General features: G+C 50.7%; 4 protein-coding genes across 4 annotated transcripts; 2 read left to right on the top strand and 2 right to left on the bottom strand.

Annotated features, from left to right (window-relative positions):
- Positions 1 to 473: 473 nt before the first annotated feature.
- On the top strand, positions 474 to 2,178 carry gel2 (1,3-beta-glucanosyltransferase gel2; the record flags this gene model as incomplete). The annotated part of the gene is made up of 5 exons (XM_026755523.1): positions 474 to 482; positions 568 to 698; positions 772 to 871; positions 931 to 1,215; positions 1,270 to 2,178. The coding sequence occupies 5 exons, from the start codon at positions 474 to 476 to the stop codon at positions 2,176 to 2,178; spliced, it is 1,434 nt and encodes a 477-aa protein (XP_026611908.1).
- A 501-nt stretch (positions 2,179 to 2,679) lies between these two features.
- CDV56_101344 (F-box and WD domain protein) lies at positions 2,680 to 6,141 on the bottom strand (the record flags this gene model as incomplete). Its single annotated transcript, XM_026754963.1, has 2 exons — positions 2,680 to 5,726; positions 5,790 to 6,141. 2 exons carry the CDS (start codon positions 6,139 to 6,141, stop codon positions 2,680 to 2,682), a joined length of 3,399 nt encoding a protein of 1,132 aa, XP_026611907.1.
- Positions 6,142 to 6,692: 551 nt separating this feature from the next.
- Positions 6,693 to 9,092, top strand: MUS23 (MRX complex nuclease subunit; the record flags this gene model as incomplete). Its single annotated transcript, XM_026754505.1, has 2 exons — positions 6,693 to 6,708; positions 6,760 to 9,092. The coding sequence occupies 2 exons, from the start codon at positions 6,693 to 6,695 to the stop codon at positions 9,090 to 9,092; spliced, it is 2,349 nt and encodes a 782-aa protein (XP_026611906.1).
- A 253-nt stretch (positions 9,093 to 9,345) lies between these two features.
- CDV56_100526 (acyclic terpene utilization AtuA family protein) lies at positions 9,346 to 11,349 on the bottom strand (the record flags this gene model as incomplete). Its single annotated transcript, XM_026754145.1, has 3 exons — positions 9,346 to 10,857; positions 10,911 to 11,269; positions 11,322 to 11,349. 3 exons carry the CDS (start codon positions 11,347 to 11,349, stop codon positions 9,346 to 9,348), a joined length of 1,899 nt encoding a protein of 632 aa, XP_026611905.1.
- Positions 11,350 to 13,615: the final 2,266 nt, after the last annotated feature.

The raw sequence follows: 13,615 nt of genomic DNA, 5'->3' as shown, positions 1-13,615 counted from the left end.
GAGGTGAGACGCTGGTGTAGTGGATGAGCCGGACTGCTGTTAGCGCGCTTGGCCATGCTGTTTCACTCTCACGAGGCTCCACTGTCCTTCATTGTGCCCAGCTTTTAGCCTTGATATATCGTCTAATTTAACTCCTGGGCGCTGATAATTACTCTTGGGCCCTTGGCCCTATCTGTTTCCAAAATGGAGATCTTGCTCACTCCTCTTCCCCTTACTATTACTCCCTTCTTCGATTCTGGTTCTTTGTCCTCATACCTTTTCTCCTTGTCGCGCGGGTTATATCTTTTAATCAACACGTTCGCTTCCTCCTGCTCTGTTCACACGCCTCCCTAACTCCAGTCACTCTTTTGAAGACCCTTGAACCCTTAACCAAGCCCCTCTTTTCAATCCGGCACTTCCTGTGGAAGGGTCCGTCCAATCGTTCAGCATCTAATCGCTATCGGGTCAATACTACTATTCTACAACATTCAAACATGGTTCCGGTTCGTCGCACATCAATTTTCAATACATTCATTCAAGCGTTCTTGCGCTGTTCGATCTCTTGATTGACTGAGGGATGATTTGCAGACTTACGTTCGCCTTTTCACGGCGGTCTGCGCTCTCGCGGCCACTGCCAACGCCGTCGTGCCCATTGAGGTCAAGGGAAAAGACTTTGTCAACAGTGAAACCGGTGGTCGGTTCCAGATCTTGGGTGTCGAGTAAGAATTTACTTTCTTCGATAGTCGACCTTCGAAGGCGGAATTGTTGATCGTCCGTTCTTGTCTCCAACAGCTACCAGCCCGGCGGTTCCTCTGGCTTCACCAAGGACAAAGATCCTCTCAGCGATCCTGATGCATGCTTGCGGGATGCCGCCCTCATGCAGCGTTTGGGCGTAAGACTCGTCTTGTTTTGATGCTCGGCAAATTCGTTGCGTCGCTCATGTGAAAACAGGTTAACACCATCCGTATCTACAACTTGGCACCGAGTCTCAACCACGACAAGTGTGCATCGATCTTCAACGCAGCTGGTATCTACATGATCCTGGATGTCAACTCGCCTCTGTATGGCGGATACCTCGACAGGACCGACCCTGAAAGTACCTACAACGATGTCTATTTCCAGCAGGTCTTTGGGGTCATCGAAGCTTTCAAGAACTTCCCAAACACCCTGGCCTTCTTCGCCGGAAATGAGGTCATCAACGAGCAGAGTGTCAAGAGCGTTCCCGCTTACGTTCGGGTATGTCATCCATCCCAACAACTTGCGATTTCGTGCCTACTGACACTTTTGCAGGCTGTTCAGCGTGACATGAAGGATTACATCGCAAAAAATCTTAACCGTACTATCCCTGTTGGGTACTCTGCTGCCGATATCCGTCCCATCCTCATGGACACCCTCAACTACTTCATGTGCGAGGACGACTCCAATTCCCGCTCGGACTTCTTCGGCCTCAATTCCTACTCATGGTGCGGCAACTCCTCCTACACAAAGAGCGGCTACGACGTCCTCACCGAGGACTTCGCCAATGCCTCCCTCCCCGTCTTCTTCTCCGAGTACGGCTGCAACGAAGTCCAGCCCCGCTACTTCACCGAAGTGCAGGCCCTCTACGGCGCGGAAATGACCCAGGCCTTCTCCGGCGGTCTCGTCTACGAATACACCCAGGAGGAGAACGACTACGGTCTCGTCCAGCTCAACGACAACGGCACCGCCACCCTCCTCGTCGACTACGACAACCTCATGGCGCAGTACTCCAAGCTCGACATGAGCCGCATCGAAGCCTCCAACACGACCCAGACCTCCGTCAAGCCGCCCACCTGCGACTCCTCCCTCATCACCAACTCCACCTTCCTCGACTCCTTCGATCTGCCCAAGAGACCCTCCAAGGTCCAGAAGATGATCGACAGTGGCCTCTCCGACGCCAACACCGGCAAGCTCGTCGATGTCTCAACTACCGCCATCTCGCAGAAGATCTACAACGCCGACGGCCAGGAGATCACCGGCATCAAGCTCACTGTCCTGGCCAGCGGTGAGTCCAATGCCCCTGGCGCTCACACCTCGGGCTCAACTTCTGGTTCTTCCGGCTCGAGCGGCAACTCGTCTTCGTCCGGTTCTGACAAGAAGGAGGGTGCCGCTGGCACGATTTCCGTGCCCCTCGTTGGCCTGCTGTCTGCTGCCTCGTTCATGGCGCTCTTCATGCTGTAATCGGTTAATATTCTTGTCACCTGATTTGTATTCTTGCTAAATATTTAAGAACATTTTTGTCTTCGTCAAAGCGGTCATGTGACCTCGCCGCTCCCTGGGACTTTCAAAAACAGTCCATTCATGTGCAGAACATATATACTTTGCTTGTAGAACTTGGCTTTATTATTATTTGTAGCTATGACATCTTGTTATCTGATATGAAATTTCATGACTTCAATATTTACTAGGAAATACTTATGTGCATACTAGATAAATGGCAAAGTTCGAAAAAATCGAAAGGGCCAAATCGACATTGTGCTCGACGTGATCTTTCGGAACAGAATCAAATTGATTGTATGAACTTGGATACAACCGACTGTATGCCCCTATGCTTCGTAAATGGTGCACGAGAACTTACTCAAGATTATGTAGTCAATATGTAAAAGATTAGTTAGATTCAATAATCGAAGAAAAAAACCAAGTCTAAAATCACTCAGAAAACAAAACACAAAGAAGATTCATCTACAAAGCTCTTCCTTTGCCTTTACCCTTGTCAGAGGTCGGTGAGAATGCACTCCGCGAAAGATATTCTTCGTGTTGCTGCCTCTCTGCTTGCCCAACACTCTGACTCTCCGCAAGACTCAACTGAATGGCAAGCTCCAGATCGTCGAGTTCTTGCTGGCGACTGTTTTCAGCAACAGCCAGTTCGCATGGTGAAATGTCGCCGTGACTCGATTGAAACTTCTTAGAGTACTTCAACGAAAAAGAGGGGTTTTCCTGGGAAGAACCCTCCTCGAGCAAGCTCAGGCGGATAGCTTCAGCAATATCCGGTGCAAGATCATCGTCGACCGTGTCCTGGTACGGAGAGGATGAGGATGAATAGTCGTCTGCTGCGACGGAACTATCATTCCGACCGATAGTGTCACTTGGAGAGGTGCTGACCACCGAGTTATCGGCCGCTTCACCACGCTTAAGGGCTTCAGTAGCGAAAGCTTCTTCGCTCAGTAATTGTGCGTAGGCGAGAAGTTGCTCCTCGCTGACGTCTGGCCCCAATAGATCGACACCAAACCGGTTGCTGAGATGCGCCCTTTTCTTCTCGTCGACCACTTTTTGTCGTTCCATTTCCACCCTTTCGTCCTCTATGTAGTCCTTTAGTGCTCCACGGCCACTACTACTAAATCGTTGACCCTCAGCAGTGATGTTGCTGCCCCTGTGGCCGCGCCGAAGTCGACGCTTACTACTCTTGTATTGATCTGCGCCAGAGGAGCTATAAGCCCAGTACCGCAGGTGCGTGCCGAGAGCAACCATGCCTCTCAGCACAGTCGGATCCGGATCAAGGCATATGGCTCCGCATGCGAAAAAGTTATTGCCAACTCCATGCATGGAGGCTTCTGCTTGCACTAATCGGCGACGAGCTCTGGAAGAAAATCGCGAGTTAATTGTCCGAATAGGCCGTGTGGTAGAGGCAAGGGGATCCCATGCTTGCACAAGTCCGTCGTTACCACCGTGCACCAAATATAAGGATGTCAGGGCAACACATGATACCTGTGGTGAGTCGGTTTGAATAATCCTTAGCGGGGAGATGGAGTTGATGATATCGGTACTCCTGGCCGAGGGCGCCCGTATATCCCATACGAACACTAGCCCTGTGGCAGTACCAACAGCCAGGTATCGTCCTCGTTTTCCAGGCACTTCAGGGTTCAAGGACGACTGCTTCATGTGGGGTAACGGAGACGACATGGCCGAAGAGAAGGCTGAGCTACCAGACATCCCCAAGAGTGGATCCTCGTCAGCCGTCAGGATGGCATAAGTGGAAAGATCCAAGGCGCTTGTAGTAATTCGGACGAACTTTCGGTCGCCGAAGACAAAGTCTGACATGCGCCATTCTGTGTTTGCAACCGAGCAGACTGTATCACTCAGGTAATTGGAAGTTCTGGACGGAGGCAGGCTACTCGCTTCCGAAGCGGATGAGGGAATAGGTGTATGGCTAGGTCCACCAAAAAGAGATCGAGATGTAGCGTCACCAGCGACTTGAGGAAGGTTTTCAGACGCCGCTAGCAGATCGGACTTCAACATGATTCTGGTGAACCTGCGAATTGAAGCTTTTTCATCTTCGCCACCGCCTCGAGCAATAACCATGATTGATTCACCAGCGCCATGACCGTCATCACCGGCAAAGTCGACTCTCAGATCGCGTCTCATATCCCAGCCCTCACAAACCTTTCGGAAATGCTTCGGTCTAAATTTCAGAAAACGCTCAATCTCCTTAGTCTCGGCAGCTATCTGCTGTTCATCGAGCTTCATTGAGTCCGACGACGACCTAGGGCTGTAGCTTCCATCGACAGGGTCCCTGTTGAAGGGGTCTGGTCGTGCAGTCCGCCTGCTCACTTCTATGAGCTCCCATCGAACACTTCTACCCGTCTTCCAAGCAAGCTGGTCAAGTTCCTCTGCGCTCAACTTTGCTGCAATATCGGGTTGTCGAGGTGTTTCTGTCAGGTAGAACACCTCTCCGAGAGCATTAAGAACCGCTGCCCATATTCTGCCACGAGAGGAGCGTTTCTTAGAATAATTGTCATCGACTGCGATACCAATGATGGGGACTCCGGGGCAGATAGCCCATTTAGCGGTGACTTGGCCTCTCTCGAACCGCTTCTCATAAGTAGGATGAGGGCCGAGAGTATAAGCCGTAAGAATACCAGCAGATGAGCCAGATAGCATCCCTACCAAGCCTCCTGTCATCTTAAGGATGTGCGGGGACTTGGCGATCCAGACCGCGGTGATTGAAGTTGTCGCCGGATTAAGCGCAGGAATGCCCTGTTGTGGTTGGGAACTTGATTCAACGAGGCCAAGGAAACGGCCACGCTGCTCCGTGGTCGAGATGAAGTAACTGCGGCCTTGCGGGCAACCCTCGCCATAGATCATGCCGTATGGCTGACTGACGTCCATACAGTTGGGTTGCCCGACAAGGTCACCGGATCCAAGACCATATTCGGTATCGCCAGGGAACAAGTCCGCGAAATGCCGGAACATCTGGTGATCTGACAGGCCCCATGTACCAACTTTAACCACCGAGGGATCACTAGCTGAGGCAATTCCCTGCTCCGAGGCACCGTGAATAAAATGCGGCTCCTTCTTGGCATCTTCTGCACCGAAAGATCCACCGAGGTGACTCACGGGGTACATAAGCTGTGAAGTGTAGGTGGCTACAGCGGTGCCATTACGTACATTAGCAGCTCGAACCGTACCATGTTTCTTGGAAGGCTCGAATTGAGCTGGCTTGCCCCTTGCAAGCGATCTCAACAAGCGAGTCCTCAGAATGTACTCGCTTCTCCAGGAAGCTAGTGCAGTCAGTCTCGAGAAGTACCGCTTATTCGAAGCCACATTATCCGAGACGTCAGCTGCAGAGAGACGAGCGCCGTTTTCCACAGTGTAAGGGCCCGGAAAGTACCGGGAGAATGCGATTCTCCAGGCATGAGGGGTCGTGACCAAACTATGAAAGCGACGGGACACAAGTGAGATAGACGACAATGATGGCGGTGGCAGATGAGAGAGAATGTGAGTCAGTACCTCTGCACGTTTCAATTGTTAGATCGTTGATCGCTAATCGCTGCACTAGGAGAACAATGACGTACCATTGGGCAAGGCTCCCAGAGATATACGCGGCTGAGCGTTGGAATTTGCTCTCTTGGAGCGATAATCTGCTTGCTTGCTGGGAGACTGAGGGATGGAATTCCCGTACTGACTGGCACCGCTGACAGCCGGCGATGAGTGAAGGAGAGTATCGAAGCTCATTGTGTTCAAGGACGAGTGGCCGTTGTCCTCGAGGCCAGCGTTAGGGTCTCCGACCCCCTCATGAGGAAGACCGAAGACCCGGTAATTCTCTCCACAAAGTTCATGTCCATGCTGGGTGGGATTGAAAGTGTCTCCGGAGGACGATTCTGCTGGGGAACTCGGTTGGAGAACTGCAGATGGCTCTGATTGCATAAAAAGGTCTGGTAAGGTTGGAGGGACAATGTAGGCGACTGAACCAGCGGAGACTCCTGGATCAGCCGAGATAATGGTCAAAGGGGAGCGACGAAGGAAATGTGGCAGAGTCGATGCTCGAGATGGAACTGAAATGAAGGGTTGGTGAAGAAATCAAACAGTGAGTCAAGTTTCAAGATTCGGATGGTCGATGGCGGGGGGGCAGACTTTCGCGTCCCGAGGCACGTGACGCGGTCGCGCCTTGGAGGCAAATTGCTTTTTCGTCAGCAATTGTTAACAGTATGAGAACTTCAAGGATAATATCCTAGAGAGACAATTTCGTGCTCCTAGGTTGACTATCTTGATCAGACTGAGATGGCACGTCTTGCATGAATCCAAATAAAAAAAGGGTTGGCTGTGTTTGTTGTCTGCAGGCAGCACCCTCCAGGCATCTAAGCAACTGTCCATTGTAGTTCACATTTAAGCTCTTGTTGCTCTCTCGTTACTTCAAAAAAATCCACAGTTACTCCTCCATTTCTGCATGCATGTGAGGTTAGCTCTCTGATTTGAATATGCCTGGCCTCAGTGGTAAGCAGTGATCTATAAAAGCCATTCCAGCTTCAAGGCTGATTCACATAGACGCGGAAACAATCCGCATCCTTGTATCAACCGACAATCATGTCGGGTACAATGAGCGAGATCCGATAAGGGGAGATGACAGCTGGAAGAGCTTCCACGAGGTGATGTGTCTGGCCAAAGAGCGAGACGTGGACATGGTACTCCTTGCCGGTGATCTTTTCCACGAGAACAAGCCGTCACGAAAGTCGATGTACCAAGTCATGCGATCAATCCGAATGAACTGCTTGGGCGACAAGCCTTGTGAGTTGGAGATGCTCAGTGACGCGAGCGAGAACTTTCAAGGGGCATTCAACCACGTCAACTACGAAGATTTGGACATCAACGTCGCCATTCCGATCTTCTCAATTCACGGAAATCACGACGATCCTTCAGGCGAGGGTCATCTGGCGGCATTGGATTTACTCCAGGTATCAGGGCTGTTAAATTACTACGGTAGAACACCGGAGTCGGATAACATCCATGTCAAGCCAGTGCTGCTTCAAAAAGGACGTACAAAGTTAGCTTTGTACGGTATGAGTAATGTGCGGGATGAGCGGCTTTTCAGAACATTTCGAGATGGTAAAGTGAAGTTCTATCAGCCTTCCATTCAAAAGAACGATTGGTTCAACTTGATGTGCGTCCACCAGAATCATCACGCCTATACCGAGACTGGCTATCTCCCGGAAAATTTCCTCCCAGAATTCCTCGACCTGGTCATCTGGGGCCACGAACACGAATGCTTAATCAATCCAAAACTCAATCCGGAGACGAAGTTTCACGTCATGCAGCCTGGATCGTCGGTAGCGACATCGCTTGTTCCTGGCGAAGCGGTTGCAAAACACGTCGCGATTCTCAGCATTACAGGCCGAGAGTTCAAATGTGAGCCAATCCGCCTGAAAACTGTGCGTCCGTTTGCAATCAGAGAGATTGTATTGTCAGAAGAAAAAGGCGCGCAGAAGTTGGCCCGTAAAGAGAACAACAGAACTGAAGTTACGCGCTTCCTTGTCTCAATTGTCGAGGACCTAATCGAGGAAGCCAAAGCCGAATGGCTGGAAATGCAGGATGACGCAGAGGAAGATGAGGAGCGCGAAGTTCCATTACCGCTCGTGAGGCTTCGTGTTGAGATTTCCACGCCAGAAGGAGGCAGCTATGACTGTGAGAACCCACAGCGCTTTTCCAACCGTTTCGTTGGAAAGGTCGCCAACGTGAACGACGTGGTGCAATTCTATCGGAAGAAGAAGAATACCACGACACGCAAGAAGGACGACGAAGTCGATGAAGCGGCCATGTCTCACCTATCCACTCTGGACACAGTCAAGGTGGAACAGCTGGTGCGCGAGTTCCTCGCCGCCCAGTCCTTGACTATCCTTCCGCAGAATTCTTTCGGGGACGCAGTGGCTCAATTCATCGACAAGGATGACAAGCATGCAATGGAGATGTTCGTCAACGAGTCCCTAGAAGGCCAGGTCAAGCATTTGATGAGCTTAGATCGTGAAGGCGACGACATGGATGACGAAGAACTAGCCCAAAGCTCTATACAAAAGGCCATGGACAAATACCGGACCCAGATGGAAGACATGTTTTCTCGGGGAATCAAGAAACGAAGCACACGGGGCAAGAAACGGTTCAAGCCGAAGCCCGACGGATGGGACACCGAATTCGATGGCGAGTGGGAGGATCAACCAGGCGCTCTGATCCACTCTGATAATGAAGGCGGCGATCCCAACGAAGAGGAAGCTGCCGAAGACGGAACAGAATCCCGAAAGACTGCGTCGAGTCGTGGTCGCGGCCGTGGTCGAGGTGGACGAGCCGCAGCGACTACCACATCTCGCACCACAACCAAAGCGCCAACAACAAAGAAGAGCACTCCTGCTAAAACCACAAGAGGTCGCAAACAGCAAGTGGTATCAGATGATGAAGATGACGATGTAGTCATGCTAGATGACGATGAAGAGGATGCCGCCCCCCAAACCCTCTCCAACATTGACGAGGACGACGACGACGACTCACAAGCCCTATTCGTCAAACAGCCAACAACAAGGACCCGGAAACCAGCTGCAAGCTCGGCAGCTACAAGTCAGCGCCGATCGGGACGCAGCGCGGCATCCCCGGCACCGTCTTCAGCGACCATTGGCGGCACGGCCTCTGGTCGAACCACTGGCAGAGCGAGACAAACGCAGACGACGCTGAATTTTGTGGGCTCTCAAACCAGTACACGATCACGTGTTGCTGAAGCGTCGAAACCAGCATCGAAAACTAGCCGCAGCACCAGAGCTGCTAGCGCGGCCAGTGAGGATATCGATGACGACAGTGACGCTTTCGAGCCTATGCTGAGTTCCAGAAGACGGAGGTAAAAGTATCGGTGGAAGGATAGTATTGAGGATGGTGATGAAATCCTATTAGAATCTCTTTTCTTCGTCCATCCTCTGAAACCAATGAGCCAATGAGCGTCTCGTCAGCTGTATTGCATCTCTATGGCGTTCAGGCAATTACGGGTCTTACTTTGTAGGAAAATATCAGCCATTCTTCACAGTACTTTGATCTCAATCCTCATGAACCCTCATCTTGACTGAATATTGCAAGGAGACTATCACGACATATGCACACCTACAACTTCCCCCTATTTAAAAACTTCAGAGGAAGATCCACCCACTTCGCCCGTAAATACTCCGCCACGTTCTTCCCCAGAAAATCCACCGTGGTCGTGACCCCAACTCCCCGATCTAGCAAATTCCGAAACAAGAAATGCACAGCCCGTAGATTCGGAAGCTCGAACCTTTCAATCTTCAACTCTGGATTCGCATTGTACGCATCACCCAGGAGCTCCTTCGCCTTTGGCGTGGAAAGTAACGAGCGGAGCCAGAGATACTCGTCGTTATGACGCACCCAGAAACCGCAGTTGGCGTCTGGGCCTTTGTCGCCGGAGCGGGCATGGACAATCCAGCCTAGGGGCCCGCGAGTCGTCGGTCCGAAATCCGCTTGCGGATTGGCGGGGGAGTGTGTGATGGCCTGCGAGGGTTGTCGGGGTGGGTATTGGCGGGTCGTCGGGGGAGGAGGGATATCGATGACTTGATTCTTCCAGGGGAGGTGGGCTTGATGCTTGATGTCCTCTTGAGGCAGGAGTGTGACATAGTACTCATGAACGGGTTTGGGGAAACCTTGACGCAGGTCCAGGTGGAAGGTGGCGCCTGGGTATCCCTGCATGATGTTGTCTGTGATGAGACGGAGGAATTGAGAGGGGGCGAGGTCTTCGGCTCTACGAGCCTGTGCGACGACTCGGAAGGTGACGGTAGCGCTATCTTGATCTCTGGGGTCATCTGGCGATGAGCCAAGGGTGGAAAACTTCAAGGCCGAGAAATTGGACGAGTATGGCGCGAGGAGGTGTCGGATCTGGTCTTCAAGCATCCTCGCCTTGGCGGCGATGTCTAATCCGACCAGAAACCACGAAATTTCTGCCTGGAACCCGCCACGGGCAGTGATGCCGACCTTTGTGGTTGGTGGGGGAGGCGCAGAGCGAACGCCGCGTAAAGCAACGCGGTTGACACCCAATTGTTCGAAGTGGATGTCCGTCAGTATAGCAGTCACATCTGAGTTGAAGTACCACGGGCCTTGGATCTCGTACAGCAGTTGAGAGGAACATGTGTCGACGGTGACAGCTCCGCCGGAAGAGTATGATTGCTTCGTGATGAGCACCTGGCCGTCTGCCGAGATCTCTGCAATGGGATATCCGATGTTGGTCCAGCCATCACCACCGGCGTTTTCCAGCATTTTGAAGCCCGTGAAGTTGCCGCCGCAGACGTAGTTGCTGCATTCAATGAGGTGACCTGCCACAAATGCGTTGGCCAATTGATCAAGGTCATTGCGGTCCCATCCGTGATACCAGTACGCAGCACCGATCACGGGCGATGCGTCCGATACTCGTCCACACAGAACAATGTCGGCTCCTTGAGCAAAAGCCTCGGCGATTCCGAGACCTCCCAGGTAACACTGAGCGTATATCGGCTCAAACGGCCATTCTGGGAGTGTCTCACCCGTGTAGACGTTGCTAAACGTGGATTTGCCGGAGCATAGAGACTTCTTGACAGTAGAAAGAACTTCATCGCCTGATATCCAAGCAACCTGTGTACCTTGTCAGTGTATGCCATTAGTACAAGCAAGGACTATTTACCAACCTTCAATTTCAACCCTTTCGCCTTTATCATTTGCGCTACTACCTTATACAATCCTTCAGTGTCAGAATTTCCCGCATTGACAGCCAGCTTGATCCCATGTCTCGCTAAATCCTCCAACGCCGGTTCTAGGGCCAGCAGGAACGAGGGCTCATACCCCGGCATGGCAACTGGCATCGATTCTTGAGTAGCTGCATCCTGCTTACTCTGTGCTTGCAGCTGGTCAACCTTCCGTGCTGCCCCTGTGACCATGTTGGCTTCGCTCATGAAGTCCGCGATGATCACATCGACGGGGTCTTGAGGATAATTGTGGGCAAATTCAGCAATAGCATGGCGCCGGTCAGAGGCAGAGCCCGAAGCACCTTATTCAGTCAGTCTCCATCGACGCATCGAGTAAGACCATAGATCACCAACCTGCGATGCGAATCGGGCGAGTCCTCATAGTGTCAGTCTGTGGGGCTAATTCTGATATAGCAAACAGTTTCCAAAGCTAATGAGCAGACTTGACCAGCAAACACTGCTCAATCTCGAAAGTTAGGCACACATCTTCGGACAAACCAACTGATGATGTGGCGTATCGATTGATTGTATCTGGTTTGTTTCGGATGCAACACCGAGGGAAGATCGTTCGGTCCTCGGCCTGGAAATGCGGGGTTAGCGTCAGCATACAATCTGGGGTAATGCATCTGCATAACACTATCAAGACTCCATTCCTTCGAACGTGACTCAATCTTTGTCGCCCCATTCTCGAGTTAAGAGTCCGTACATCAAACTTGTTAAAAGCGACCCAGAGTCGTGTATCAAGAATCAAGTGAGTCCCCCCAACCTTCAATTAACTCTCTTCTAGCCTTAAGCATGAAAGCAGGTTTAATGGCAAGCAACGCCACCCAGGACTTCTCCTTCACGTAGTTAATAAGGTTACATTGTACTGCGCAGATTCCTAGATTCGCTAATGGCTGAGGAGTCTGATTCTCCCTGTATAGCATCCACACAAGAGTTTGAAATGCCATATGTACTAGTTGCATCAAGTCTTCGAGAGTACCGAACTGAAGGTGAAGTATTTGGTGTCAGGCTGATGAACCTAACCCTTTGCTAGTCCACGATATCAAGCATGAGACCATGGAATTCGACTCATCATTCGGCCAATATCGGCATGAATCAAGTATGATGACCTAACATGGTTGATTAAGTGCTTCGTAACATTGGCTTTGCCGGCCAGCTAGAGAAGCTTCAGCCTAGCCTGAGTATACAGGGTCTTTTGGCTCTTCCGGGCCTTGTCTCGAAGATCTAGACATCTTCAATGAGCTTGAAATAGCCACTGGCTTTACGATAAGTAGCTAATGATCGATATTGTCGCCCTAGTGCGAAAGGTGGGCTTTTAGCCAGGTGTCAGCCTAGATTCAGCATGACAGCAGAAGACGAGACCTTATTTTGAACTTTGAAGGATGAAAATAGAGTACAGATACTAAGCCAGCGTGCGTTATTACATTCCCCTTCAACTCTTGCAAGGAAGTGAAAGCTTCAGTCTCAAGCTTCCTGGATTTCAACATGGGTTGCCTCTTGAGATCTTCTCGAGTAATCACAGTATAGCGCCTTGACGGAGTTGTATCATATCGCGTGAAGATGAGACGTGGGAACTAGCAGAAACGCTTCGATTTTGGGAAAGCAGAGGTTAACTTGTTGCATCGCCAGGAGGCTCACGCTTGCATTCCAGAGTTCAGAATCTAGCCAACAATCATTCTTAAGGGGTATCTAGATGAACAGGGGAGAGATGCGGTACATTTATGGAGCATAGTTCTCAGTGTCAAAGTGTCAAGTGTCAACTCGTATGTCCCACTTAATCTATTCATTAGCTCATTAGTTTTCCATTCAGGGAGGTCCTTCATGCAGATCATTCAGTTGAAGAACGTCTAGAACCTGCGTTCCCAAACACTTCTCAAGTGACGAGGTCAAACGATTTCTCTCCAGACTATTATCGAATGCCATGATTCAGCATCAGATATGCACCATCACCATCAATAAATATTATTTATAGATTGTAGGTTCGCTTAAGTTTCAGGGTTATTGAAGGAAGCTGATGCATGCTGGGGCCAGCGAACGGTGGGAGGCAAAGTAACTTCGGCTCGTGTCGATCGTCAGCACTCAACTTGTGCCAACTGCCAAGTCAATGTCGGGATCTCAAGAAGCTGACCAGGACCAATGATCAGAGCCGTGGAGGTGATCGTCGGGATTCGAAATCAGGAGATGAAGCTAGAATGTGACATGAAGCCTCGTGAAGGACCTTATTGGAGAGAAATGTCCACCACATTGAGTATCTGAACTTCTTGGCTGGTACTTTGACACACCATGGAAACTCCACAATCGGTCATTGGGCGGTGAAGGCGGGGGAGCTTGAAGCCTTGAACTGTTGAACCGCTGCTATTTCATATTATTCATCATCCATTAGATATCTACTCCGTATCCATGAACGTCATTTGTTGTAGTCCGAGGGGTTGAAGTGGGGTTAGTTTTGCTGGCTGGTTAGCCTCGCCTTGCCTCGGCTGGACATTTCCCGTTAAGGTGCTGAGCTAAAGCACCTTGATTAACGTAATCAACCACCGAGCGACGAATACCACCGAGCGACGAATTTTTGCCGCTTCTAATAATATTTTGAAGCTTTTCAACCACCAACATCATTAGACTTGACTATCTAGTAGCTGAATATATAG

The sequence above is a fragment of the Aspergillus thermomutatus genome (genome assembly GCF_002237265.1).
Source record: "Aspergillus thermomutatus strain HMR AF 39 chromosome Unknown NODE_198, whole genome shotgun sequence".
Classification (NCBI taxonomy): domain Eukaryota; kingdom Fungi; phylum Ascomycota; class Eurotiomycetes; order Eurotiales; family Aspergillaceae; genus Aspergillus; species Aspergillus thermomutatus.
The sequence above is the reverse complement of the archived record's forward strand: the minus strand, read 5'-3'. Positions and strand labels throughout refer to the sequence as shown.